Source organism: Sceloporus occidentalis, unplaced genomic scaffold (genome assembly GCF_023333645.1).
Source record: "Sceloporus occidentalis isolate IW3139 unplaced genomic scaffold, rSceOcc1.0.p SCAF_87, whole genome shotgun sequence".
Classification (NCBI taxonomy): Eukaryota; Metazoa; Chordata; class Lepidosauria; order Squamata; family Phrynosomatidae; genus Sceloporus; species Sceloporus occidentalis.
In genome coordinates this window covers 1200962-1228517 of record NW_028317067.1, presented here as the reverse complement: position 1 = coordinate 1228517, position 27556 = coordinate 1200962, and the positions used below count along the sequence as shown (strand labels likewise).

The 27556-nt window shown below is 44.4% G+C and overlaps 1 protein-coding gene across 1 annotated transcript in view; it reads left to right on the top strand.

Moving 5' to 3' along the window:
* The first annotated feature begins 626 nt into the window (after positions 1-626).
* The window catches only part of LOC149284873 (FYVE, RhoGEF and PH domain-containing protein 1-like), a 36766-nt gene continuing 9836 nt past the window's right edge, over positions 627-27556 (top strand). Inside the window, exons 1-5 of the mRNA XM_089496034.1 lie at positions 627-632; positions 23435-23492; positions 25377-25568; positions 25671-25851; positions 26022-26472. Of these exons, the coding sequence (XP_089352160.1) occupies positions 627-632; positions 23435-23492; positions 25377-25568; positions 25671-25851; positions 26022-26472 (888 nt within the window). The remainder of the gene's footprint in view (positions 633-23434; positions 23493-25376; positions 25569-25670; positions 25852-26021; positions 26473-27556) is intronic.

Here is a 27556-nt window from a genome sequence, read left to right as displayed (position 1 = left end):
GAATACTCAGACCTGTTACACATGGTTGGAAGGATTTACCATGCAGGGATGAAAGAAGCAGTTGGGGCTGTCCATGTTGTCCTACTGCAGTAGCTGATCATATAATATGCACCCAGGGTCCTCTCTGTGGGTGTCCATCAGACCATCTGCTGATGCAGTAATCCTACCTTTTGAGCAGGGAAAGCCTGCAATTTTTCATCTGATATAAACACTATATTTTACCAGGATCACTTTTTATAAACTGGAGCTGGGAAAAGCATCTGCACCTTAAGAAAAAAGAATAAGAGAGAAAAGAGACCTTGGTCCAGGGCAATCTGCTGGAGGACTGGAGTACTGATGCATTCTCACCAATGCCTGGACCTTCACTGTTCCTTTTTAAGCAGACCCCTCTCCTGGCCTTTTCTATGGTCACAGGGGAGAGGTTCCTTAGTGAATTGAAGGAGTACAAAGGTGTACCCCGCACCCTGCCAACATGCAGGTGAACCGACCTAGGAGTACTGCATTTACATACCCACCATCCAGCCCTCGGGAGCAAACTGGATCCTACGCAAAGCAGTTCCAAACCAGGCGCTTCTCTTATCATATCAGTGGGATTGCACCTGCCCCAAGTCCCCAGCACCTGCACCATGAAGGTGAGTGAGAGCCATGGCCAGGAGGCAGTATGCAGCTCTGGATGGCTTATTCTTTCCCGTCTCTGCTGTTTCATGATGGGTTCAGCGTAAGGCTGCTTGTCACATAATAGTGTTTTACACATACATTATACCTCCTTAGCTGGTGCACTTCCATTCCACTGGTCTGGTGGTTGTGTATTTTTATCGTATTAATGTTTTATTTGTTAGGTATGGGTTGGTAAGTGTATGTCTTCTGGCCTGGGAGGGCATTTAATCCCAAGTGCCCCCATAACTAACAAACACGCATCCAGCCAAACACACACATTCACACTAACACACAGAGGTGCACACTCACTGTAACACATACATATTCACTCATTCATTTACCTACTTTGCAGATGCACAAGAGCCTAAGCTTGTACTCCGGGCAAGTGGCATCCTGGTGTTGATCTAAGGTGTGAAGGTTTGGTATATTTTCTTGGGTCAGCTTAGGCAAAGATGTAGAGTCTTAAAATGGCATGTATGGAATAACATTTGATGAAGAGACCTCTGAGGTCATTGAGATCTTACCCCGTTTTGGCCCAGTAGAAAAGTATCAATTTGGAATAAAGACTCCATCTTCTCTTGGACCAATACAACTATATCTGTTTCCTTATTAACTCTTGGTACTAGCTCTAAATTTTATTAGACTACAGTAGAAATGTAAGTGATCTTTGTAGACCCACCTTGGAAATAATGGTATAACAAGGGCCGCCCACTCCTAACTGTAATCTTGGTCATGGCCATAAGGCAGTTGTTTGGGTGATTGTTTCCCTGGTCATATGGGCCAGACATTGGGGTGGACCATGGACTTTTACAGGGATTGTCATGGAAACTTATGTCATCGACATGTTGCCTAGGTCTGTCTTTGCGATTGCAAGCATGTCCAATAAATAACCCGCTGCCAAGTAAGACTAAAATAATGGGCCATAACATGGGGGAAAATGGTCTGGCTTCAAAACCACATATCTTGGTGTTCTTTACCTCTGGGCCACAAGTTACTGATGGGAGAATTATTGGCCCCAAATATATGAATTCACAAGAATCTTCTCCTTTTTCATTCAACCAGTGCGTACAATTTTTGGTTAATGGGGGAACCTGACTATATTGACAAGTGGGTCTTGAAGATGAAAGCTATTGGCCCTCAACATCATGTGGAACTGTTGGCATTTGGTGTCTGGCTGAGCATTATGATGGTTGTAAATTTTCACATCATGAAGTGCCTCAAGCTGCGGCTTCCAGGGACCACTTCATGGATGTAAGTGGCGCCATAAAATTTGTGGCTGAAGCTCTCTGGTCAGTTGTGTGATGCATTGGGAACTGTGGCATAAACATGTACAACACAAAGCAGAATGTTAAAATTAATATATGTATAGATGTTTTGATAGTATGACATATTTGAAACTCATGTAAAGACATTGTGGCTTCAGCAGAGTGGGGGAGTCAATTTCTTTTGCACTCTTCCCCAATGTTTTTTGAGGTGTAGAGAACTGTACAATACAACAGGAAGTGAAGAGTGCGTCTACAGTTTAGCCTCCCCCTGCTAACTGAAACATCAAGTTAATCTCAAACATCACAAGTCCTTAAGATGTGGAATCTTTTACATATGTGTCTGTTCACAACATGCGCTCTCATTTTGTTTTGTTAGAAGTGAACATCGTTTTCTAAAAGAGTTTTTGCGAAAGTTAAACTGTAAAGGCATTTTCTTTAACCGTTATGTACTCGATTGTAATGCCGATAGTAATTTTATGGTGCTAACTGTAAAACAAAAGTTACAGGGTCACCTCATTTTGGGCCATCAGTTGGAGGTTTGAGTCTTAGAGTAGAAACTGCATAGGGGTCAGGAGACATTTCTTCCTACATTACTTTGATTGCAACATTTTTGTTTAATCCTTTTCATGTCCTACCTACCAAATTACATTTTATAGACGCACCCTTGGCTTTTAGCGCCTCCAATACTAATACTGGTGTCTGAATTATGAAAAACTGTACCAGTCCATATCATACTAGCCAACTTTTGCGCCAGTTGGCCCAAAACATGACAGGGCGGAGCCTAAAGTAGGCATATCTATGCGACGGTGCGTGACTCCACCCACTTTAGGCTATACCTCTTCTGTCCCAGGGTGTCTGGAGCTGCGTTTTAGGCTGTGTGTCTCCTAGACGTACACAGCCTAAACATAATGCCTGTATACAATATAACGTATTGAGCATGGGCAGTATTTTTATGCCGGGACAGACCGGAATTTGACGCTACAGGACCCCCCCCCCCCCCCCGAAAAAAACAACAAAAAACAGGACTGTCCCAGCAAAGTTGGGACTGTTGGAAGGTCTGCTCTATGTACATAAAATGGTTTGCTTATGTTTTGCAGTGCCTACATCGACTTGTCGCTGTTAGCGTGTGCGTGTGTGTGTATATAGTGTATGTGCAAGGATTATAGCCTGCCATGTATCTTGCTGAAAGCTATAGTATACTTCTCGGCTGTAACCGGCAGACATGCTGCTTCTAATTTAAGGCTGCATTGTTCGGTCCTGGCTGTGTTTATACAGCGTGGGTTGGAAACATCTGGATATGTACATAGGACTGTACCAGTCCATATCATACTAGCCAACTTTTGCGCCAGTTGGCCCAAAACATGACAGGGCGGAGCCTAAAGTAGGCATATCTATGTGACGGTGCGTGACTCCACCCACTTTAGGCTATACCTCTTCTGTCCCAGGGTGTCTGGAGCTGCGTTTTAGGCTGTGTGTCTCCTAGACGTACACAGCCTAAACATAATGCCTGTATACAATATAACGTATTGAGCATGGGCAGTATTTTTATGCCGGGACAGACCGGAATTTGACGCTACAGGACCCCCCCCCCCCCTGAAAAAAACAACAAAAAACAGGACTGTCCCAGCAAAGTTGGGACTGTTGGAAGGTCTGCTCTATGTACATAAAATGGTTTGCTTATGTTTTGCAGTGCCTACATCGACTTGTCACTGTTAGCGTGTGCGTGTGTGTGTATATAGTGTATGTGCAAGGATTATAGCCTGCCATGTATCTTGCTGAAAGCTATAGTATACTTCTCGGCTGTAACCGGCAGACATGCTGCTTCTAATTTAAGGCTGCATTGTTCGGTCCTGGCTGTGTTTATACAGCGTGGGTTGGAAACATCTGGACGTGGAGTCAGCAAACCCACTTGATTAAGGAATTCTAGTCTCTTGTGGTCCAAGCTGAACCCAGACGCTGCAGAAAGCGACTCTCCGCTGCGCTGACTAGTGGGCAAAATATCTTCTCATTGCCATAAGTTATAGACTTACGGGATATCTTCTGGGTTACTAATAAAAAGTTGATGCAACGAGGGAATTCTTTAACGATCGTGTCAGAGATGCAAACTGGGAGGCCTAAAACCCGTGTACAGCACCATTATTTTTAAAAGGGAATTATCGCCTTTAATTATTATAAGAAACTGGCCAAGACATCTCGGAAATGGAAAACCTAGCTGCTTTTATATGCAGTGTGGTTCTTCCTTCCAGATGCTGGTTTGTGGCTAGAGGCAGGAAGAGAGCATGGTCAGGCCCAGGAGGGGCAAGTTCAGGGGCAGGACCACCACCATCTTCCCCAAAGAGCCACCTTGTGGTGGTCGGCTGCATGGCGTCGCGGAGTGTCCACGTGGGAGCTGCAGTGGGGTCGAAATGCTATCTTAAAGAATGAAGTAAAAATGCCGGCTTATCTTCCTGCAGCAGGTCTTCTCTCTCTCTCTCTCTCCTTTTTGACAAAGACCGTTGACGACGGTACGGTCACCGACCGTGTCCAGAAGGCTCTGTGGGGTTCTCGCTTCCAACATTGCGTTTTGGACACCGTTCCTGTTTCCAATATGGTGGAAACAGGTTCAGGCTGCCTTGTCGGGTGACAAGAAGAAAGGAGATTTCAAAATATGAATTGAAATGTAATGCTTTGCCACAGTTTGTCACAGACCTCATGTAAAATACTTTTATATTAAATATCCCTAGAACAATGATTTTAAAAAAAAAAGCAAAAGGCACAAGCTAAATAAATGTATTCACGCTAAAAGTTGAGATTACGAGATTTTCTTTTTAACATAGCCTACATTTTAGGTAAAAAACATAAAAAAAAAAAAAAAATCAAGGGAATTGTTCTTTTACTTGGCAAGCAGTTTATAGATACTGATTGAGTTATTCGTTTACTGTGAATAAAAGGCTTTATCCTTTATCCGAATTTACATATGAAAAAGGATGTTTATGTCTGTTCTCGGCTCCCAAAATGGCCTTGTTACACATGGCTCTATCATAATTAGCGGTTATTTATAATACGACAGCAGTTCTGCAAGCCCGTGCAGCTGGTGGGTATCAAATACAAACATTAATGATATGCATGAAACAACGAAGGCTGATAAAAGAAAAGATAGCGCCTGGCACAGAATTTCATCATCAACTCACATCGTGCTCAGACAGACAGGCTTACAGATAGACAGACAGAGGCTTACAGACCATGATGGCAGTATTCTACAGGCAACAAAACTGGCGTAGACAACCTTTTATCAGCAGCGGACTGCCAAGAGACTTGCAGTAACATATTTGGACACAAGGGGGCGACTGGAACAATTAGGTTGTTACCCTCCAGCTGTTGTTGAACTACAAAACCCCCAAATTCTGGACCATCAAACTAAGCGTCATGGGAGTAGTAGTTGCATAGCGTCTGGCAAGCTCCCTGTGTTCTACACTGTGTTTCTAGCTTTAATTGTTTCTGTGCTGTTTTTGGCATCTTGTTTTGTGGGTGCTGACGTGCTTTAGATTAAACAATACATAGATAACGCAATGGGGTAATAGCATTCCTCCCAAGTGTCCCTGTTTTGTAGGGACAGTCCCTTTAGGTGAACAGATACCACTGGATACTGCCCACTGAACATAATATATGCCACATGTTGTTTGGGAAATATTATGTTACTGGACTTGCCCCTGGGCATAGTGATCCAGCCCTCCGCTAACCAATTTGGTTAAAAGTCGCACCCAGCACTGCACCCAAAGGACAGCTCCACCACCCACAGTCCCGTTCCTCTTACACAATAGTCTAGTGTTGGAATGCAAATTACCCTCCAATTCCTGGAAATTCACTTCTGGAAGGACTTGATACAATTCATGACACACTCCCCATATTTTGGGTGTCCAAACCAGGACATCATTATTGGGAGACATGGCTACAGGCAGGCAGGGATGTAAGTGGGAACGGGGCATCTACGTTACCCATCAGCCGGCAGTGAAGCTGAACCCTGGGATATGACATCATATACCGGAATGCAGCTTCACTACATCACAAAAGTGGGGCAGCGGGCTGTGCGTCGGGCCAGTGCCCAAAAATCGAGACTGCCACATGGAAAATGGGACACTTGGGAGGTATGATAATCCTGCAACTCACTGTATAGCAGATTAGCTATGAAATGTATTAATCTTGAATCCTCTGCGCTATGACTGTCGACATGTCAAGGATACAACATAATGAGACCGTGGACATGGAGGAAAAAGTGGCCTTTGTCAGCACGAATATTCCATTGGTTGCTATGGCAATAACACCACTTTTCAAATGTTGTAGCAGGATTACTTTTTATACATAACCCCTGTGTGTTAGTATCTATTTTCTTATTAGTTACCAATTTCCTGGTTTTGACGTATTGCGCATCTTTACCCCCGAATGTAATGCACCGTGGGCACCTCCTCAGAGCACAAAAAGTGCAGGCTCTAACTAGATGGCCGGCTCACAGAAATGATAACAGCTACTAGGCCGCTTCACCTTGTCTCAGGATATTTTCCGCTCCGATTAATAAAATCACTTAGCAGGCAATGTGAGGATTATTGCTTGCGCAGGCAGATCTGGGCAGGCAGGACTTGTGCCCCTTCCCTCCCGATTCACAAACCCCAAGGAGATGTACCTTACGTACGATGACTGATGCCAAATTTGGAGCAGTTACTATGGAAACCAGTGGGATGTATCTGAAATGTTGCTAAATTTTGATTAGAATTGAAACGGTGTTCTCACACTGTTGCTATGGTTACTGAATCCATAATGTTAACGTATGTAAAGGGGGTAAGTATATTGAGCTACGTACTCACCAAGAATGGGGGGGTTGGGGTATTTTTTTTTTTGCATTGATTCAAAGACAAATCCAGTTTACAAAGAATGGTTGGTTTGGATCATTACTATGTATTGATTTATATAGCGCTATCATATTCAGTAGTGTTGTACAACGGTATATGTGAAGCCTCGTATATATCTGTACACATGCAGATTGACGTATATATTTAAACCAGGTCTAAATATAACTAATAATTTAATAATTGCAGATAAGGCATTCAGGCGTGATATTTCTGTATCTCCGTTTTTGCACGCTGCCTCTTGCTTATGCGAGACGTGACATGAATGTAAATTTCAGTCTCCGGCAGGAAGGGCTCTCCAGCAGATTTTAGCAGTTTGCATTATCTCCAGATAAGAGTAAGTTTCCATTATGTCTGGCACATGTTAATTAACCCTTGAAGCAGCGTTTCATGTGTGGGCAGGCACTGGGTTCATTCATTCACGTTCATTCCTGTATATTTTCCCCTAGAGTTTGGGCTCAGGAATAAACCCGGCTTAATTTGTCGGTACCTGTGACCCTGCTGAACGGGCGAGCATGCCATTTTACAAATACACCCCTCAGGGCATGGGGAGGGTACAGGGGGAACCTCATAATAAATATATATATATATATATATATATATAAAATAGATTGTGCAAGTCTTGCTTATTCTCTAATTGGATGATATAACAAACCAGATGTTCAGGCTGAGTGGAGGAGGGAAAAACGGTGGAATATATAGGATAAAGACATTGGAAAAAAGTTTCACATGCTTATAGTATGAAAACTCCTTTGAGGGACTCACAGCTGCTCCTAACGTCATTCTGTGCATCTGTGAAGTGCTAGCGTGACCCCTTCTCCCCTCCTCACTCAAGCAGGTGGGCACCAGGCTTGGTAGAAATCAAAGCAATGGGCCAGTTTATATTGTGGAATTTATGACTTTTTTCGGGTTGAGCCTGTCAATCAGTCTGTGTTGTTGACTAGCTTTTAGAACAGTTGCGCAACTTGTGGATAACTTGGACTGTGGTTTCCAGTTGCCCCAGTCTAGTCCTGAAAGTCACACCAGTACCTATGATCCTGGGAATTGCCCCGTTTCACCGGGCTGCCACTGTAAGCGGCGTAACTTCGTATGTTCAGTGCCTGGTCAGGGGTAAAAAACAAGCACTACAGATGCACTGGGTGGGCAGAATGGAGGAAGTCAATGGTGTCTTCTAGGACACATATAAAAACTTATCGCATTCCTTCTGTTTGAATAAAATAAAACTGTTCAAAACGCAGACACACATTTACTCTTGGCTTCCTCCAGCCGTTCCTTGTTACGTCCAGCAGGGACTATGTGGTTAGAGGGGGAATGTTTTATTACAGCGAAAAAAACTCTACCCAAGGAAATTCCAAGGATTTTGTCAAATGAAAACCTATACCGGTTTTTCTCTCCATGGCTACTGACTCCATCATGATAGGAGAGACCTGGCAGGGCACTTATGTTATTGGTGGGTCCCTTGGCTTTAAAGGCCTATTGATATTGGCATGTTAATATATAATTAAAAAAATGAACACCAGCGCTATGTAAATGCTGGAGGTCAATCTCTGAGTACATCAGAGATTATGTACGATTAATGCAGTGAAATTAAGACTATGGATATTTAGCAATGTCTCATGGGGTCATGGTAGGACAACCAAGTCACGTGCGGGTCTGCCCATCATATGGAACGCACACAACTCTGTCCTATTTGGACCTGATTTGGACATCTTGAATATGAAGGCTTCTGACAATCCCGATAAACATCACAGCCAACAGCCGGGATTTAATCTCAGTTGATGAGACTATTCCAGCTAATATAGCAGCTATGAGCCATGTATGAAGTCTACATGCTACCCTACTGTTTGTAAAATTATGAGTGAATGAACTGTTACTCATTCAGAGCATGTAGAAACTGATCTCAGTAGATTATCACGCTATAATGAATGAACAGACAGACAGAAAACACTTTGCATGTTTCATGTAAACATGTACGTCCAAAAAATAATGACGTGGGTCAATACGTGATGTTTTCAAATATATATATAATTTCTGTGGAACATGGGATATTACTGTAGCATCTCAGTGGTTGCCATGGCGATAAGGCCACTTCACAACATATAATATATTACCCCCTATATTCCTATAAGATATGGCCATTCCTGTGAAGTCTCATATTTGCCCAGGAGTCTTCTGGAATCCGATTAACCGGCCCCAGTCAGTGGTCACCATCAGATGAAAGAGTGGTCATCCAGGTCCCGCTCTTTTAAGGTGACTTAAGGCTCTTCCTCATATAAGGAGAGGGAAGGCGAGACCCCCGGATGATGGTGGTATAGCTATATATCTTTATTCACACTAAAAAGAGTCTATGGAGAGATTCAGGGTTCAACAGAACTTGTTAGCAGCGTATTGAGAGAGGCTCTGTCCACGACCAACCCAATGGGTCACCAAGTTTGCCACCTGGTTGATGTTCTTGTTCTGAAAAGATCTTAAACCTGTCAGTATTGAGAACGTGGGTCCTCGTGGATATACTCCTGTTTAGTGATAGAAATGGCTGTGTTTTTTTGTTTTTTTTTGTTAGTTTTTTTACACATTTTCCATGAATATTCTGGAACTCTCTGTGTTCTTAGAAAACTGCATAGAATTGTGGCGATCCTGGATTCTGCACAAACAAACCTCACTTAAATATGTTGTACAGATCAGAGGGTTTATTCCTCCCGTAACCCCAGCTCTCTCACAAAAAATGCTGGCCTCTGCTTTTTTTTGCACAAAAACCTGAACATGCTCACAAGTAGCTTTTTCTTTCTTCTTACAAATAGCTGCTGTGGCTGCTCTTCTAATACTTTCCATATGTCACTTCAGGAAAATGGGGGAAAAAGAAAAAAAAAAAAGCTTTAGAGCGCTTCGGTGGACGCCGAGTTCCCCATCCTATTAGACAGCAGATCCATACGTACACATAATGGGATTTACAGACACACGAAACTCATGGATAATGTACATTTATATTTTAGGAGAGCCTATGAAAGGCTGCCTGATCCATGTAACATCTGTCTGTTGATGACGGTGAATGCTGAACGTTGGCAGCAACACAAATGACAGAGTGAGTAAGGGGCTGCAGATGGTATATTGTGGTGCGATACAAGTACATACAACAGATAAGCGTTTAATCAGTAGCCCCCAACCTGCCGAGCCTTTGGGAACGTTGGAGAACTTGGAATGGTAGACCAACCAACCCAGTAACCCGCGTTTTTTATTTTAGGATCAATATGAAACCATGTCTAGTTTGGGAAGAGTTTGAGAAACCTCCGTTATCTGCTAATAGATGTCCGTAGAAGATGAGAGATACAGTATGGTGACTCATATAGGGTTAATACGTACTAAAGAAAACGGCCAGTTGAACTTGGCAACCAAAATAGCGGATTGTCTATATTTCTGTAGAAAATTGGGTAAAATTCCACCACTTAAATTGTGGTGAAAAGCCCGCTAATCGTGAAGAGTTCTGAACAATATGAATTCTGTAGCAACCGTTATTAACGGGCTTTGATGATGTCATCAAGGTAGCTTAAACTCTGGTCTTCCCAAGTACAACTCTGTCGGAACTTGACAAAGGACGGCTTGTTTTGTTGGGGGTCACCCAAATTAAGTCAACATGGACTTCAACAGGATCACAGCATGTGGTTTGGAACTTCTAAGAAAACTGCCCGAAATTAATTGGTGGCAAAAGTCAAAAATATTCCAGTTTTAAAAATCAGTTGATTTGGCATTGAATTCGAAATGGGTCTCTTTGAGAATGATGCCTATTCTGGTGCCCTAAATTAAAAAAACTAAACGCATAATGGGGAATATTTCTTTCACATGCTGGTTATAAAGTGTCTCTAACTGAATCAATCCGAGCCGTGGCCAGAATGGGGATAACGAGGTGGCCCAGGCACTTTAAGCCCAGTGGTTGCCTGATGACGTAAATGCAGCCGAGTTGGCAGTTCGGGGGATTATGGGTCGCTGTCGGCCAGCGGCCCACCGAGCATTTCCGATTGGCCAGTCCCAGCCTGCATATAGGAGTGACTGCTTGAACACCACACGGAGCTTATTCTTTATGGCAATGCTAATGAAGTCCTTTCCTCCACAGACTTTCATGAGTCAGAGAGTCCGTATTGTTTACCACAAGTATGCTAAAAACGTAGTGTTTGTTTAGTAGACTCGGCGTAGATAGCAGAACTAGAACGTATACACACGACACGCATGCGGCTGCCTGAAAACATAATATTTATGTGAAAAAGGTTTCGGTGGGAGTTTATTGTTTTCCCGCAGACACGATCTCCGCCACCGCGCTAACTGGTAATTTGTACCCGAGCAGGTGACCATCAAAGCTGCAGATCCAGCCAAAACATGCGCCGACCCCGCGCCTCGACACCCCCCCCTGTCAGCGGAGCATTTAATCCTAGCAGCGGCGTGCCGTCAGAATCCGTCGCGTGTGTTCGGTGCCGACGCGTGTTAGTGCGGGTTATAAACGCGGCGCCGCCATCACTGGATACATAAGTTTTCGACATCTTTAATGCGGATTCTACAGAAGTGGAAAGGGGCTGTTTTTTGCAGATTTAGGTACATGTTCGATTATAGTTACACGGGGGGGTTAACGCTTTGTGTGCTGGAGAGGTGATCACTTTGTGATCACTGAGCGGTGACCCCAACAGTAATAAAATATAATAAAATTATAAAATATTAGAATGGAGCTATAGGGTTATTATTATTATTATAGTAGTGCCATCATATTCCGCGGCGCGGTACAAAGGGATGAGGAGGCCGCTACAGCCTTGATATTGCAGATTTTTATAGAGGTCTGTCCTTTCTATAAGGTTATTACTCTGCCTGCCCCGCTGTCCTCGTGACTTCTGCGATTAAACCATCTCCTAGCAACCGCCGAGATAAGACGGCTGGAGCCTCAGATAGCCGAACGCGGCTTATCATATGGACTCCGATGTCCTATACACGGCTTTCTCATGTAAACCCCTGACAGGTTGTACAGCCCCTCTGAAAAGGACATACAAAATTAAATGGTTACTGATCCAACCACTTCTGTCGGAAGTCAGATCTATGCATCTACTTCCCTATGCCTTTTAACAATAAATACTGTTGCCTTCTGAGTGGTGGACGGGACTCCTAGTTTAATATGATAATCACTAACTTGCTGTAGCGGCTTCGGAGATTCATTTCGGATCAGGAAATAAGGGTAGTTCTGCCACCTTATGCCACGGATCTTATGTAAAATTGTCCCTAGCTCTGATTAGCCAAGGCATTGCCTAAAAAATATATAGTTCTCCATGTCCTTGACCGGCAAAATATGTAAAGGGTGGGTTGGCTGAGTGTGATGAGGGTTGCTGCAGAACCCCAGGGAGCCCACCAATGTCCATTTGTGATAAAAGCTTTTCCGGTGCCCTCCGGTGGTTATTCTGTTATTGCGAGGGTCTCGTCCCCCCGGCAGTAGACGGCGCTGCGTGGAGTTATATTTAGTAACAGTCTCCAGTGCGCAGGGAAGCGTGTCTCGCTGTAAGAATGCGAAGGGGGGGACCGGCAGGAAATGCGCTGGGGAGCGAGGGCTCGGTTACACATGGATCCAACGCGATGTACACAAAGCATTAACTCCGAAACCCGCCGCACACCTCTCTGTCCAATAACGGCATTTAGCGTGTGGGTTTGTTTCTGTTGTAAATCTCGGTAGACACATTAACCAGCAGCCTGCTAGTACTTTCAGAAAAGCCGGGCACACGGTCCTTGTTTGTTTTTTTTTTTAGGTTGAAACCGTCAAGCTGAACCACACTCATTTTTAGAAAATGCCATTTTTCTGAGAGGCATCGCTGTTGACATCATGATGATGACAATAGGGATGTTGTCATCGTATTACTGATACCTACCAACTGCCTTGAGTTTCCAGGGTAACTGTTCTGGTTCTCCTGTTATCTCAGTCTTCATCTTAGACTCAAATCTGATGAAATCATTGAATTTGAAGATCTTGATAAAAGGTTCGCTAGTGAATGCTGTTCTCGGGGTTTGTTTAATGCTACATATTTATCACGCTCTGATGTGATTTCACGCAGCGCTGTGGTGTGATTCGAGCTTTTCCTGTATATAATCACGGCTCTGTGTTTGTTCAGAATGGCTTTCTGTTGCCTTCGTGTCATATGGCTCTTCACCATAGCCTGGCAGCTTTCTCCGACTGTCGGAATAGACAGATCTTGCTCTGTGTACAATACAGTTAATAATAGAGAGAGGGGTCTATTCACTAAATAGGGAGTTTGCAGGAGAGTAATTGAATATTTCAACTCTCCTTACCACCTTGCAACAGACTGAAGGAGAACACGAGGGTACGATGTCATGTCCCGGCGCACAGCTTCTGGCATTGAGCTCGATCCGCTTCATAGATCCTATGATCCCCAGTGCCTGAAAATCAGGACTGTTCTGCTTAAATCTGTATGCCTGGGAGGTATGTTCATAATTCATAGATAAGCGAGAAGAGCTTGATGAAATCTCACATGTTACCTTACGCATTATACAGGTCCAGCGCACACCTTCTTGCCATAGAGGCTCGCTGGGGCTTGGCCCCTAAAAATGCATAGTGATATCACGAAGCTGAACTGTTCATCTGGATCTCCCTCTTTAGTGAATAGACCCTGGAGAGGAAACGTACCATCCTACTCAATCTAGCCATCATGCAACATAGGTTTGTAGATATGTTAGGTTTGTAGTCCAACACACGTGTGTGTTTGTGTGCGTGTGTGAAGCGGGGTGGGCAATTGTCATGTGACATTAGCAGGGATCGAATGCTTGTTTCTCAGCTGGTCTCTCTAACCGTAAATAAGCTGCCGGCATGCCGTTTTTTAATAGCCGCTATAGTAAGCTGCAGTTTGGCCAAGCTGCCACCATGCATGGGACACATAGTTGTCCTCCTGGGTTCGCTTGGCTTACAATGTATCCCACTGGGCTAATAAAACGGTCGGACTTCCCCTTTAAAGGTGTTCTTGGCTGGAGGAGAATGTCCTCGTCTCTTGCCGGAATTAGTGTTAGAATTGTGCCTTTGGCCGCCCTCGTTGGAGGGACTGGGGTGACAGGACAGATAAGGAACAATAGCTAAGAATTGCGTGGCCTCGGGGGAGCTGCTTTGTTTATGGGGAAAGGAAGCCCTATAGGGGGGCGAGGGCTAACGCCTTTTCCCAGACACTTTATCAACGGCATTTATTGGATTGGATTTGACCTTTTGTGCATTTACCCACCGAACCGAATTAGCACTCTAGTTAAGTGTCCCCCTGCACATGCGTTAATATCACAGAAGATAATGCAATTAAATAAAATTGGTTAAAAGGCATTGATTAGTTGTTTTTAAAACCACAGATCCACAGAGAGCCTGTGTCAGACAGACTGAAACGGGATACTGGCTTTGATTACAGCAGCGGGGCTTGTAAATGCATTAGGGTATAACCAACACGTACAAAATGTTACCCGGACGTCGGTGATCTATTTAACCCAGTTACTGCCCCCCCCCCCGGGGCAGCACTCCCAGCCAGCCTCCAGGACTGGCGAAGCTGGCCGATGATATAAATTTGATATTTGCTTTTATTGTGTTTTCCTGGTAAAATGTTGACATATAACCCCCAGGTGATCTGCGCCAGATACTACATATAGGTCTTGCGGCTTTTAAGAAAAATATTTAGTTTTCATTATTTTGTGTAAATTACCTTTTAAATATTTGGCAAGGCATAAACAGGGAAGTATAACCCAAGTTGCCAGATGGCGGTACCGTTTGCGGCGCTACTTCCCGTTCACAAACTGGCTATTACATCTGTACTAAATGTGGATAAAAACTGGGCTTTTTTCAATTTGCCTTATTTTGCAATAACTTGGCATAATAGAATTTTTTTTAATTAATTTTTTTGGAAAGATCTGCAAATATCTTTAGCGACCACACAAATAAGAGTAATATTATTGCAACGAAAAATGATCGCTCTTTAAAAAGAAATAGCAAAAAAAAAAATCTGAATTACTTTATTCCATGTGATTTTGTGTGTTTTTGCAACTATTTTTGAGTTTATGATACGCTTAGAGCATTTAGAAATTAGCTTTTTTAATTTAATTTAACACATTACCCGGGCTTTTTAGGCTGTAGAACCCTGTAATACCCTCATACCCAGCAAACCTTTTGAGCTCTTAGAACAGAGGGGCATCAGGAGAGGAAAGATGGACACGGGGATTTGGACCCCAAATTATCAAGGCTTTTGGGGTCCCTCCTATATGTCACATTGAAGTTTTGTAATTGGCACTTTTCTTGATGGCTTTAACACAGGTGGATTGGTTTAGGATTAGAAACCAGTTACTTACCCTGCGTGGCCAGGCACACCACGGTCTTTATGGTGGGCTACTATCTCAGGGGTCTTTGGGTCATAGCAGTCCCATTGCTGTGGGACATTATTCCAAAGGGTGTAATATTATTATTTATTAATTATATTAATTTGTACAGAGACATCACATTCTGCATTAAAATGAAGAATGTCGCTGTAAATAGGCTACATGTAAATCACACGTGAAGCACACTAGACATACAAATGATGTACTTTCCATATGAAAAGGAGAGATTTACAGGTGTATATTGGGACTAGAACCAGTTTAACCAGCCTTTCACCTGGGATTATCCCTTTTTAAACAAAATTACATTTTGTTTACTCGCTATTATTACAAAAATCAAGATTAAAGGTTATTTCCCTATTTTTAAATCACCCCTGCTGCATACGCCATTATTTTCTTACCCCCAACGCATATTTCAACCTTCAAATACCCCAAGAAGGGGTTAATCCCCTACTTTATAATATGTTCCTTGCGGTCAAAGAATTAGTTAACCCTTTCTGCAAGTAGCCACCTATGGCACTTAAAGGGTCAGTTTCAGACATTTTTTTTCTCTTTCTCTATTTCTTTTATGTTTCACTCTTCCTCTCCTAGTTGCAGTCTCTCTTCCATCTCGCTCCCCCTCTCTCTCTTTCCTCCTCCTCCTCCTCCTTCCCACCCTCTCTTCCTCTGGTTTTTCTCCCCTCCTCACAAAGATGTAATTCCGCCTTCCAGCCTTGTGCCTGTCCCTATTCGTTAGCACTGTACTGTAGGCCTCAATTAGTTGCCATGGCGATGCTTTTTGAATGGGGGTAAGAGCGTAGGGGGGGGGGGTTGTTGTAGTTTTGGGAAGGGTTACAGGCAGCTAAAATTACAGTGGGTGCAAAAATGACGGAAAACCTGTAAGAGTGGCCGAGGTCTGCCCGGCGAGGAGGAGGAGGAGGAGGAAGCTCTGAGGCTGAGTTCCTGGATTCCCAGATTTGCAGAGGATTCCTGGGAATATTTTGGGAGAGAAGCCAAAGTCCCCATATCCTGTCCCTATCACATTCCTGGCAACACAGCGGCCGTTTCGGGCACCATAACACTTGCTGGAAGTTGATGGAATTTCGGGATCTGGATCGTAAAAAGGTCGGAGACTTCGCCAAATCCTCTGGCTTATTGGGGGATCTTTAAGGATCCGGGAAGTGCCAGCGAATCAGTCGAGGAAAAGAGGAATTCATTTTAAACGAAAAAGGGAACTCACGAGTGAGCGGTCACTCCAACTCAACTGAGCGCAGGCTCTCAAAGCAGAAGTGGAGGTCGGTTTTTTTTTTTTTCAGTGAATGAAACTGTCTTGAGCTTCGTGGGGATGCATTCAAGGACTCTCTAATCCAGCACGGGATTTTTATTGTGAAAGTGGGGTCCGCTAGTCCTGGAGATTTCCAGTAACCGGAATGGGAAGCCACTTGCCGGAATCATGTAGCCATTTCGGATCTGTGATGTCAAAGTATCCAGTGCTTTCTGGACCACAATAATAGGTGGTTGATAGCTCGATGTGCTTCATCTGCTCTCCTCAATTCCGTCCTGTTGGTCTTGCAGCAAAACACTCATTTTTTTCATGTTTTTGTTTCCCGATTCTCATAAATTTAGGACTTTTGAAACCCTTACAATAATGAAGTCTAGAAGCCGTTGTGATTCTTCTTGAAAGACCAAGACTTAGACACCATCCTAAAAAGAGCCCTACAAACAGGGCAAAGGGATGCCGGATGTAGTTTGTGCCAACCGTCCCAAATTGATGTCCCCACGGCTGGTTCTTTAAGGTCTCGGCTTGGTGCCCTGGGGATTTGGGTCACAGTGACACGAGACTGCGTCCTGCCACCTCGGATTAAACTTGGATGCCCTCCAGTTCTGTTACCTCTGGCACGTGTGTAAATAGGACTGCTAATGTATATGGACAAGAGCAACCTGCGGGGTAAGTAAGGTCATGGGCGATATTGTGAATAAGTAGGTCATCATGTTTTGGGGGGGGGGTTGGACTCAAAACACGCTAAGGTTCCCGCATACTCTAAAGAGTACGTTCAGATTACACTATTTGTATTTTTAAGTCCATTTGTAAAGATTGTGTCTAGATACGAAAATATGTTCTCCGGCCCGAGACGTTTCGTGAGATTAAACCGGAATTTGTGTATCTTGGCTCTATGGTACAGAAAGAGTTAATTGCAGGATTTATCGGATCTGGAATACCCCGGCATGTTCTGTGTGGTTTTTTTTTTTTAAGTGATTGGTTATTGAAAACGACTCATGGTTGTATTAATAATTAAGGTAATATTTAATAATTAACGCCGTGCTCAGCTGCTCCCTGCCACGGAGGGTTTTTATGCCCGCTGAGCTGGAAAACCATTATTAAGACTTCCCCAAATATTTAATTTGACACTACGCTTCCACCCCCTTCGCTCCATTGGATCAGAATCCCACTGGGAGAGAGAAAATCCATTATAAAGCTGGATACGCATTGGTTCGAGTGCAGAAAAGCACTGCAGTGTCTCTGTTTTTTGGGGGGTTTCCATGGTAAATAATGGGAATTTGGTTGTGCTCAACAACACTAAATCTTTGGTTAGAATGCTGAACAACAAAGATTATCTATGGCAGGAGGTGCAGACGGGCATCACCCACCAGCTGTTGTCGGGACGGCAGCTCCCATGACCCTCACTTGGCCAAATACTGTCTAAGTGTGATGGGATTTGTAGTTCGGGAGCCACTGATCTTAAAAGGGACTTTGGGGGGTTTATGATTGTGCTGCAAGCGGTCTAAATATCATAGCTGTTGTACAGCACTGCGGAATATGCTGGCGCTATAGAAATAGGTATCATTAACTATTTAGTAGCAACCGCGGCCACCTCAGTTGGGGACTTTAAGGTCACCGCGTCTTTACATCGAGTTAACGTTTACCCAACCAAAATAAGGTCGCGCATGGGAAATGTAAACTTGCAGAAAGGATATGGGAACCGATCGGTTGTGTTGTAAGTTCATTCACCCTCCCCTGTCCCGGCCCTGTTTGCGGGAGGGGGGTACGTTTGTACAGCTCAAATTTCCTTTTATAGTCTGGAGAGATGATGTTTAATCCTCCAGTTGCTGAAAGTGGAAAATTAGACAAAAATTTTTATCGGGGCAACTAAGCCCCTTAAGCATTGCTGAACACTTAGCTGCCATCTGTCCCGTTCGGTTTAGTTTGCTGGGGATGATGAGAATTGTAGTCACCCTGTTAATCCGTCTTCTGTATTGCTTGGGCAGCAGTAAAGCTGTGACGTACGCTGCTGTGGTCTCTGTTGGCACCAAAAAAATAACCCGTGCCCGGTTGATTTATTATCCCTCATTTTGCCATTTGTATTCCTGTTTTAACCCCTAAATGACAAATGCATTGTGTTCAATGGGTTTAGGGACCGCCCATTGTCCTTAAGGGGTTAATGCAGGCGGCACTGTCCGTACTGTACGCAGTAATAATGTGGCCATTTTTTTCACACATCCCATTCATGCTTTTAACACCATAACAAACTTAGAGCCAAGAATAAAACCTTTTGCAACTGACTCTCCATATAGTAAGCAGGAGTGAATTCTCTCCAGAATGCCCCAAACTTGCTTTGGTCCAGTGTAACAAACACATATTGGGGTTTATTCACTAAACGGTGAGTTCTTGGGGTTTTTGTTATGGTAATGGATGATGGGAGTTGCAGTTGAGCGGCTGGTTCCCTATGCAGTTGGTACCGATATGTCCCACGCAGTGTGATGGTAACAGCGGACAGATCAGGGCATTGGATGTCCCGGATCTACAGGGGACTTTTGAGCCCCCCTTTTTTTTTTAACGTGCTCGGTGTTTGTGACATGCTTGCCAGGGCCGGCTTCCTGCTGTTCAGAACCATCCACAGGGGAAGCAGACGTCAAGTCACTGCGGGCGAAAAGGGATGTCGTGTGTCAGCGGACAGGCAGACACACACAACAGGCTTCCTTACGTGGAGGGGGGGTGCGTGCAATGAAAGACTCTTTTATGATGGGGGGGACAAAGGTTAACATTTAAAAAAGGCAGTGAGTGAAACTGCATCACAGCACTCCCTGTACACCCTGTCACTCCGTCATGAAGCCGATCATCTACCTTTTGTCTGTTTTCAACCCCATTCATTGGCAGTGGAGCAGGCAAAGGAACGCATTTCAGACCTTGCTGGTACCGGGTGAGGTAAGAGAGACAATCTGTAAAGAGCCACGGGGACAGTGACATTTTTACTTTACTGAAATGGCGGTAGTTACGCGGCGCAGCCTCCCAGCAGCAGCGGTAGAGGCCAATACTGGTTCTTATCTGCCGCCAAATTCTGTGTTTTAATGGCATATTGTTCATGCGTGGAGTGGGGCCCCCTGGCACAGTTTAATGTCTCGAGTAAGCCACGGAATGGGCACCGTGCCACCTCATTATCTGGCATCCCAAACACTGATCAGAAATAACAATCAGCTTCACCCCGGCCGGCTCAGGCGTGCAGAGTGTTAAAGAGACTGAACTTTTTATGCAGATCTCATTAACACTGAGTGCCAGGATGATCCCAGCAGGTCCATAAAGGAAGAGTAATTACACTCCTTTACCCTAATTATATTGCCAGTTTAATCACTCGCTGTGGAAGTCCCCCCCCCCACCACCAGTATTGTGATGTACTTTGCCCCTATGCATTTCATTGTGTCCTATGAGATATGCGATATCTCGCTCCTGTAGGGGCTGTTAACCCGCTTACTGATATAACGCCAAGCAAAGACTGGATGACACCGGTAGCTTAATAATTAAACATAGCAAGGCGTGTATATGCTTGAAGATAATTGCATGGAAATGGCAGATAAAGAGTTAAATATATAGTTCCCGGTGTTTTATGTGCCAAGTGGGAACACTTTTTGGGGGGGGGGGCTTCCTGACTTTTATGTGACATTGTGACCTATTCAGAGCTATTAGTTGTCATTGAGGAAGACGTTTTAGTTACTATTTATTTATTATCATTATTATTATTATACAAAGTTTTGCTGTTTCTAAACACGTTGTTGCAGCTTTAGAACACGGTGATGCCCAGCAAACATTCCCAGCCCCTAGAAAGGAGGGGCATCAGGGGAAGGAAAAATGGACAGATAGATTTGGGTCGGAAAGAGGGACATTTAAACATTGGCCAAGGGATCTGCTGCCAAAGGGCTTGTATCTCATGAGCGCTTTTGGTTTTGATTCATGAAGCAGCAGATAAAGCGTTAAACAGAGCTTTGTCATTTATTGCTGGAAGTTAACTGCAAGTCCCAACTAGCCGGACACCTTTGGTGTTCTGCATTCTATCCACAATGTAAACACGCCATTCAAATCATAAACCTTCCATATATATATATCTTACGAGGGATTCCTTAGTTCCTGGATCTCCTAACCGCTTATTTACCTCTATTCTAGTTTTCTCAGTCCCTTGGTGCGAATCACTATATAAATAATAATAATAATAGTGTTGCAGATTCCTTTCTTTCATGGGCCGTATTCTCTGCATGTCATCCCCATTGTACAGCGCTGTTGAATATGATGGCGCTATATAAAACAATAAATAATAATAATCCCTATAATGCATTACATGTGTATTCATAGAGTGCCAGCAGATTACAACAGGGGACAGTGAATAAATACATATTCATATATAAGTTACATTTGACATACTGGTACAGAATGGGAAGAGGGACCTGCTCCTGTGAGCTTACAATCTATTAGGAAGGTGCTGGGTCTGTGTCTGGGGAATGGAACTTAAGTGATCAAAATGTGGATCTTGCACAGGGGTCTCGGCTCCCCAAGGATGTTTGGCCATCATAATCTTCTTCATAGATGTTTGAGTGAGGAATGGTCAATGCATTGCTCTGTTTGAAGAGCGTAATTATTATTATTTATTGTTGTATGAAGCTCCATTAGATTCCGCAGCGCTGGTCAAAGGGACTGCCTCCATAGGTGGTGGGAGAAGAATCAAAGCGTAGGACCTTCTGTCCAATAATTACTTTGGACATTCTTCCAAAGACAATACAAAGGAGGCCCTCCTCACAATTAAAGGCCTTTGTTTATTCCTGGCCAATGCACGCCTAAAGGCGAAGGTGGGAGATGCCTCCTAAACGTTGCCCGAACCCTTTCATTTACGGTTAACGAGATCTCTAATGAAAAGGGGGACTTCAACAAGAAGCAAATGTTGACTTTTACGGAATATGATCTTACTGTTATCTCATCATCGGCGCAGGACTCCTTTTTAGTGATGGAATCAGCTTCTGTAGCTTGAGTGTTGCACCATCCAACTCCACCAGTGGTGAGAAGCCTTTGGAGTTTTGACACGATTAAAACACAATACATCATTGAACCGGCTGGCATTGTTTTAAATCACAATCAAAACGAACTGATTGCTTCTTTTCCAGGCCCGGGGTAGCACAATCTTAACCCGGGTCTTCCAAAACACAATGCTGTACTCTATTCATTAAAGGGACCCCCCAGCCACCACACGCACTTTAATACATATAATAGCTGCATGGTCCCTTTAAATGTTCTTTTGTATTCTGTAGAACCCCCCCCATATGCTTTGGCCTGCCCCCCCAGCTAGTTTGTGTACAGGAGATGTGTTTAGCCGAACATGATATATTCACCTCCATTCAGCTACAGGGCTGGCTCGGCGGACGCTAAGACAGGTCTCTTCAGGCTCCTGCGCGCATGCACGGCAAGCGATCCCATTGATTTCGCTTGCAAGTGCTTTCCTGGTGCCTCAATCAGTGGTAAGACGCGTGGGGCCACAGGAGGGCCGCTGCAGATAAGTGTGTTATTTATTTTTTTCACCTTTAATATGTATTCTTCTTTAGTGAGGGTGTCACAGGCATCATGATGTCCGTTTGAAAATTTTTTTTTACTAGGTAACAAATATTTTTTATAAAAGACCAGCCATCTCAACACATTGTAGCGTCTCGTGCATAGCTGCTGGAAGCCTTATGGGGTCCTCTTCCCTGTTTACCTGTAACTAACATGAGTAGCGCTTTCTGGTGGTCGGGGGTCCTGGTGGGTGTTTTGGGTCTGGGTGTGACAGCTGGGCCAAGGTGAGCAACGAGGCGTGCGTCACTTGGCAGATGTTCTGCCGTTACAGGTAATGTCTCAGGTATGCGCAGCCGCCCCTCCCTTCCCCGGGCTCTCCCCTTGACAGGTGATTCTTTTATTTCTTCATTCTTTGCCACTTTCCACACCACTTCTCCATTTTTTAAAAGAAAACAACTTTTGATTGGCGTACAGACTTACAATTCTTACCGCTGCGTCTGCTTCCCATTAATACGTTCATCAGCCGTAAGGCTTTCTTGTGATCAACGTTCCACAGCATGTTCCGAATCGAGGGAGCGAGCCGCACCAAGCGAGGTGCCCCCCCGCCCCAATCAGGAACCGCGCGGGTTAACGCATTCTTGAATGGGTTCCTGTGTGATAATTGGCACTCTGTATGGAAATAATAACGGCCTATTTCGGTTAACCCTTCGGGGGGGGCCAAAAAAAACACATTGCGTATTCTGTTTCTCGCTGAAAGGGTTAAACGCAGAGCCTTGGTGCAGAAAGAAAGCGAATTGACGTATTTGCACGCCTCTGTTATACCGTCAGCGCTCCTCCTTCCCAATTATCACTGTCCCCTATTGAATCTCACACTCTCGTGTAACACGCACACCTCCTTTACGGGCATTGGAATATCCGGATCGTGTTTAACCCTTTGAGTACCAGAAGCGTGAGTCCATGAAACTTTGAGGTGTGGATACAGCAGGGTTTAGAGACGGACCAGGGGGGACCTAGCAAGAGAGACGCTGCAGAATGGATCTTCCAAACGGCTTTAAAGGAAGCGGGGGGGCATGGCGATGCTCTGCAAGTCTCTGCAATTACGTGACGACACCTTGATGCTCTGCACCGCAAGTGGCGGCAGGCAAAAGAGTGACTTGTTAGTGATTCACGGGGAAGTGCTTTGGCTCTGCAGGGAAGGAATAATCCGTTGGTGCTGTGCAGAGAAGGGGTTAACCTTATACCTTGCCATAGTATGGGTTAACACAGAGATGTCCCATGCTCTTCCCGTTTTGGGTGGCATCGCCTTTTGTTCTTCCTCGTGCCTCGCCCTTCTGGCTCGCACATCATAGCGAGGGCCCGGCGGTGCCGCTGACTCCCGCCAGTTTGCTGGCTGAGGACTTGTCATCCACATAGTTTTTGGGAAAGCCCAATATTTTCACCGTTATTGCCACCCCCCCCCCCCCCGCCCTCCCTTCCAGAAACAGCTGCTGGAGCGGGAGCCTGCCAGATGGCTCCAGGTGTATGGCAGGCGCGCAGGTACGTAGGTTATGGCTGAGAGACAAAGAAACAATGTACGTTGGGGAAACTATAGGACACGGATCGGTAACCATGGCTGGTTAGCTGACGACAACTCCTATCCTACTAAGTCAGCCAGAAGCCGTACTGATGGACCATGTAAAACTTGTCTTTATCTGACCTTTTAAGAAGCTGCAGGTTTAAATTTCAGTCTCGGGGTATTACTTGTCCCCCCAACACCCCTTTTGTCAATCTATTTGCCCCTCAGTGGTAACAAGGGGCCACAGATCTACAGGGAGAGTTGTGGGAGTAGGATGTCTTGCCACCAGTAGTACAGGTGAGAGTTTTTATCTATGGGGTCTAAGCTTGTAGTTAGACTGTTTCCCGAATTAATTAACCCTGTATTCTTTAATGCCAGATATAAAATATATTCTAGGTTTAACACTTTGTATATGGTGATTGCTCTGGTATAGAAAGTGTTAATATGTGCACAGCTTTGTGAGTATCTCCCTTTTTTTATTTGTAATTTATATGTAAAGTTTATCGATTCATTGAAATCCGAAATCATCCGAAAGACGCCCATTTAGTGAAAGGGGAAAAAAATCCAGGGTTTTCTTTTTTGTTTCGTTTTTGTTTTTTTACAGCGATTTCCTGATTTTGTGTTTTTCCAGCAGAGGAAGGGTTAAGTCCGATTCGCTGTCTGTCTTGCAGGTACTTGTTATGGGAAGGGTTGTGTGGTTTAGGAGGAGTAACCTTAAAGAGACAAACAATGGACTTTCACGTACCGGAGACACTGAGATTATTCTTAGAATTACTATTAGATATTAGATACTATCCGGCGCGCCGGGTCAGATCGTTTATTTTATTGCCAGTAAGAAATGTTACGATTGTTATTTTTTATATCGCTCTTTGTTGAGTGTAAAGTTAGCTGTACTGCAAAATAAGCGAAATTCTGTTTTGTTATTATTATTGACTTTTGTTTGACGGCCCGTCGCCTTAGCAGCCCGGGTCGCGTCTCGCAATGCCCAGCGAGAGCCGTCACATTGTTGCTCCTTTTTGCGCTGTCAGAGTTATTTCTCCAAGCTCTCGCTGCTGTCTCTTTCTCCTCTGGAGTTAGGATTTCTCTGGACGTTCTTTCATAGATTTCGCTGCGTTATTCATTAAGATTATCAGCCACATCGCTAATCTAATCTGGATCAAAGTCTTTGTCATGCGTTTCACTTATTGCTTACCTTGGGTCCCATCTCCCTTTAATAAGTGGCATTCGATCAGCGTCCTATCCTTGTCCTGGCATAGCATTCACCAAAAGCACAGTCCCATCGCTAACTCCGCACCACTTTTCCGTGAGTCCTCTCTGCCGGTCCTTCCTCCACTAGACGTACCCCACCACCCCATTGCCTTCGACTCCCCCAATTCCATGGACCGCCAGCGCCATACTGTACATTTCTTTCCATCGGGTCTCCCTGTGACTGTGCAGTTGGGACATTATCCTCCAGATGTTCACAAAGGCCCAAGGCCAGAACAAACATGTTCGTAATTAGCTTGGTAATGGCACAATCTGGGGAAGTTGCTTTAAGCCACATGGCTATGGAGAGAATCTATAGCGTGTGTCAGAGTTAAGTTCACACGTTTCTGTGTACCACCAAGATCTGCGTCACGTGGTCCTCGTGGCTGTGAGCTGTAGGCGTAAGAAAACTTCCATACAAGTCAGAACACGGGGGATTTAAACTGCCCGTGGCTGTCCAAGTGATGGCCTTTGCTTTGAAGAATTCCGTGCATTTTAATGTATTACCTTTTTAGTTTAATCATGTCTGGCCCTACAGCCTACGCAGCTTCAGCATTTAAAAAGCTGGACGACCTCTGTGTTATCATATGGGGAAATTAACCCTTTATCTCTCCCTGCAGGTCCCCAACCGAGGCCTCAACCTCTGGTTAAGAGCCTCTCCCTGGAGCCGGCTCACATCCCTGTACACCCAGAAAAGCCCCTAAGGCTCCGATCTGACCCCGGAACCTCTTCGGACTGCAACGGGAGTCATCCGGTCCCAGCAAGTCCCAAACCAGCAGCTCCCAGATGCCACCCTGGTACCAAACCTGAAGGTGAGCGTTGGTGTCGTGTTACATGAGCGGATGTTTTCACGTCATACGTTACTTCGAAGGAACACTTTGATCATTTTGTGTCTACATCTTTTTAATGTGCAGTTCCCCCAAAACCTTCGCACCTGCAGAGCCTGAGAAGACCTCGTCCACCTGGTCACATCCCCCCACCTCCTTCACGTCCACTGCCGGCTGACCCCAGGCTTGCGCGTGTACCTCTGCCACGGCCAGACAGCAAGGATGGGACACCCTCAGCCGTCACTTCCCTGATAGAGAAATTTGAGAGGTGTGTAGATGGCGTTTGTAGGGTTTGCACGGTGCATCTTTGTAGAACCAAAAACCAGGGAATCTAGTTATGGTGTGCCGTGTTCTAGGATATTACAGAGTATCGCATGCATGTAACAAGTAATGCTGTCATGGATCAGCCATATCTGATGTATTTAACCTATTTTACAGGGAGCCTATCATTCTTCCAGCTGAACGAACTGGCTCTGGTCACGACTCCCAGTCTGACCTGGATGCTTCTCCCTCGCTACGTCCAGGATACAGTATGGGGGAACTGGGGCATAAACTGCTTGATCTGCTCGAGCCAGAGGTTACCCAGGGCAGCTTGGAGAGAAGACGCAGGACTGGTTTGCGAGGGGGAGATAACGAAGAAAGAGAGGAACAGGACCCCGGGGGGAAACTTGCGAATCGGGATAGCGGCATTGACAGCATCAGTTCTCCGTCTACCAGCGAGGAGATGTGTTTCCTTGGGGAAGTAGAGGAGGTTGGCCGGGAAGAAGCAGAAGCCCCTAATACTATTAGCAAAAATTGCTCAGCTCGCGACTCTGAGGGAGACAGCGACATGGAAGATGGAAGTGGAGACGAGGGAGAGATACCTCCTGAGAGGCTGGATCCATGCGAGGTAAGATGAGGACGCTAAGCTTAGATGACCTTAGTAATGCAGACTCATTTAAGAGTGGCCGGAGCAGAAAAGCCAGGAGCTATCACCATCGCACAGCAATATGGAAAGTTGAAGCAGTGAAGTGGACCATTGTAAAGATCTTCATTAAAAAGTAGAGATTTATTTATTTCTGATCATTGCTGTAAGGCCCACTTGATCCTTATAAGCGTCAGGAAAGCCCTTATATTGTCAGGAAATCTGGCAAGTCCATTTAATTCATCACAAACCACATGGAGTTCCTGTTTTCTTCCACTGAATGGTTTTTATCCCCAACAAAGAAGACACAACATTACTAGCAATATAACAATTTAGGGATATTTTACTTTTTTTTTGGTTTAAAAGCATAAACTCAGTCATTGGAGATCCACAGATGTACCAACTTTATGTACGAAGCTGAAGAATATACTTTAACCAGTTTTTCCCCCGCTTCTTAATTTCTCTTTTTTTTTTTTTTTTTTTTTTTTTTACAAATAATCTTTCTGTATCCAAAACAGAGTATAATCCTCTTTGGTGTAATTTTCCTCACCCCTTTCTTTCAAGGGAATCTGTGACTGTTATAACCCTTTAAAAACTGTCCCTACATTGACAAAAAGTTAGGTGAAATTAGTGTTTTGAAGGACCACGGTTGTTACCCCCAGCCTGTTGTAAAATAGTTTAGGAAAGTTTTATATGTAAATTGTAGAGTATTACTGATGTGAGGGACTTTAAACCTTCCTTGAAGCAAACCTAAAAGTGGTTTTGGTTCCTTTACATGGAGAAGGGAAGTGAACACGGAGTTGTCTCGTGTGTAATAGCTGACACGCAAGGCACATCCTTGCTTACTTAAAGTAGCCATTTTTATTTACCTTTTTTTAAAGCAATAATACTGTACGGAAACCGGCATATTTAAGATTTTTCCACTGGTTAATTGAAAAAAGATAAATCTAGGAGACAAGGCGTTACATTCTTACTTTACTTCTGTGTGATTCCGTGGACTGATCACGTAATTCATAAATCCACATGTTCAGAACATATTTGTCCTTGAAATAGCAACAAAGTCCAAGGG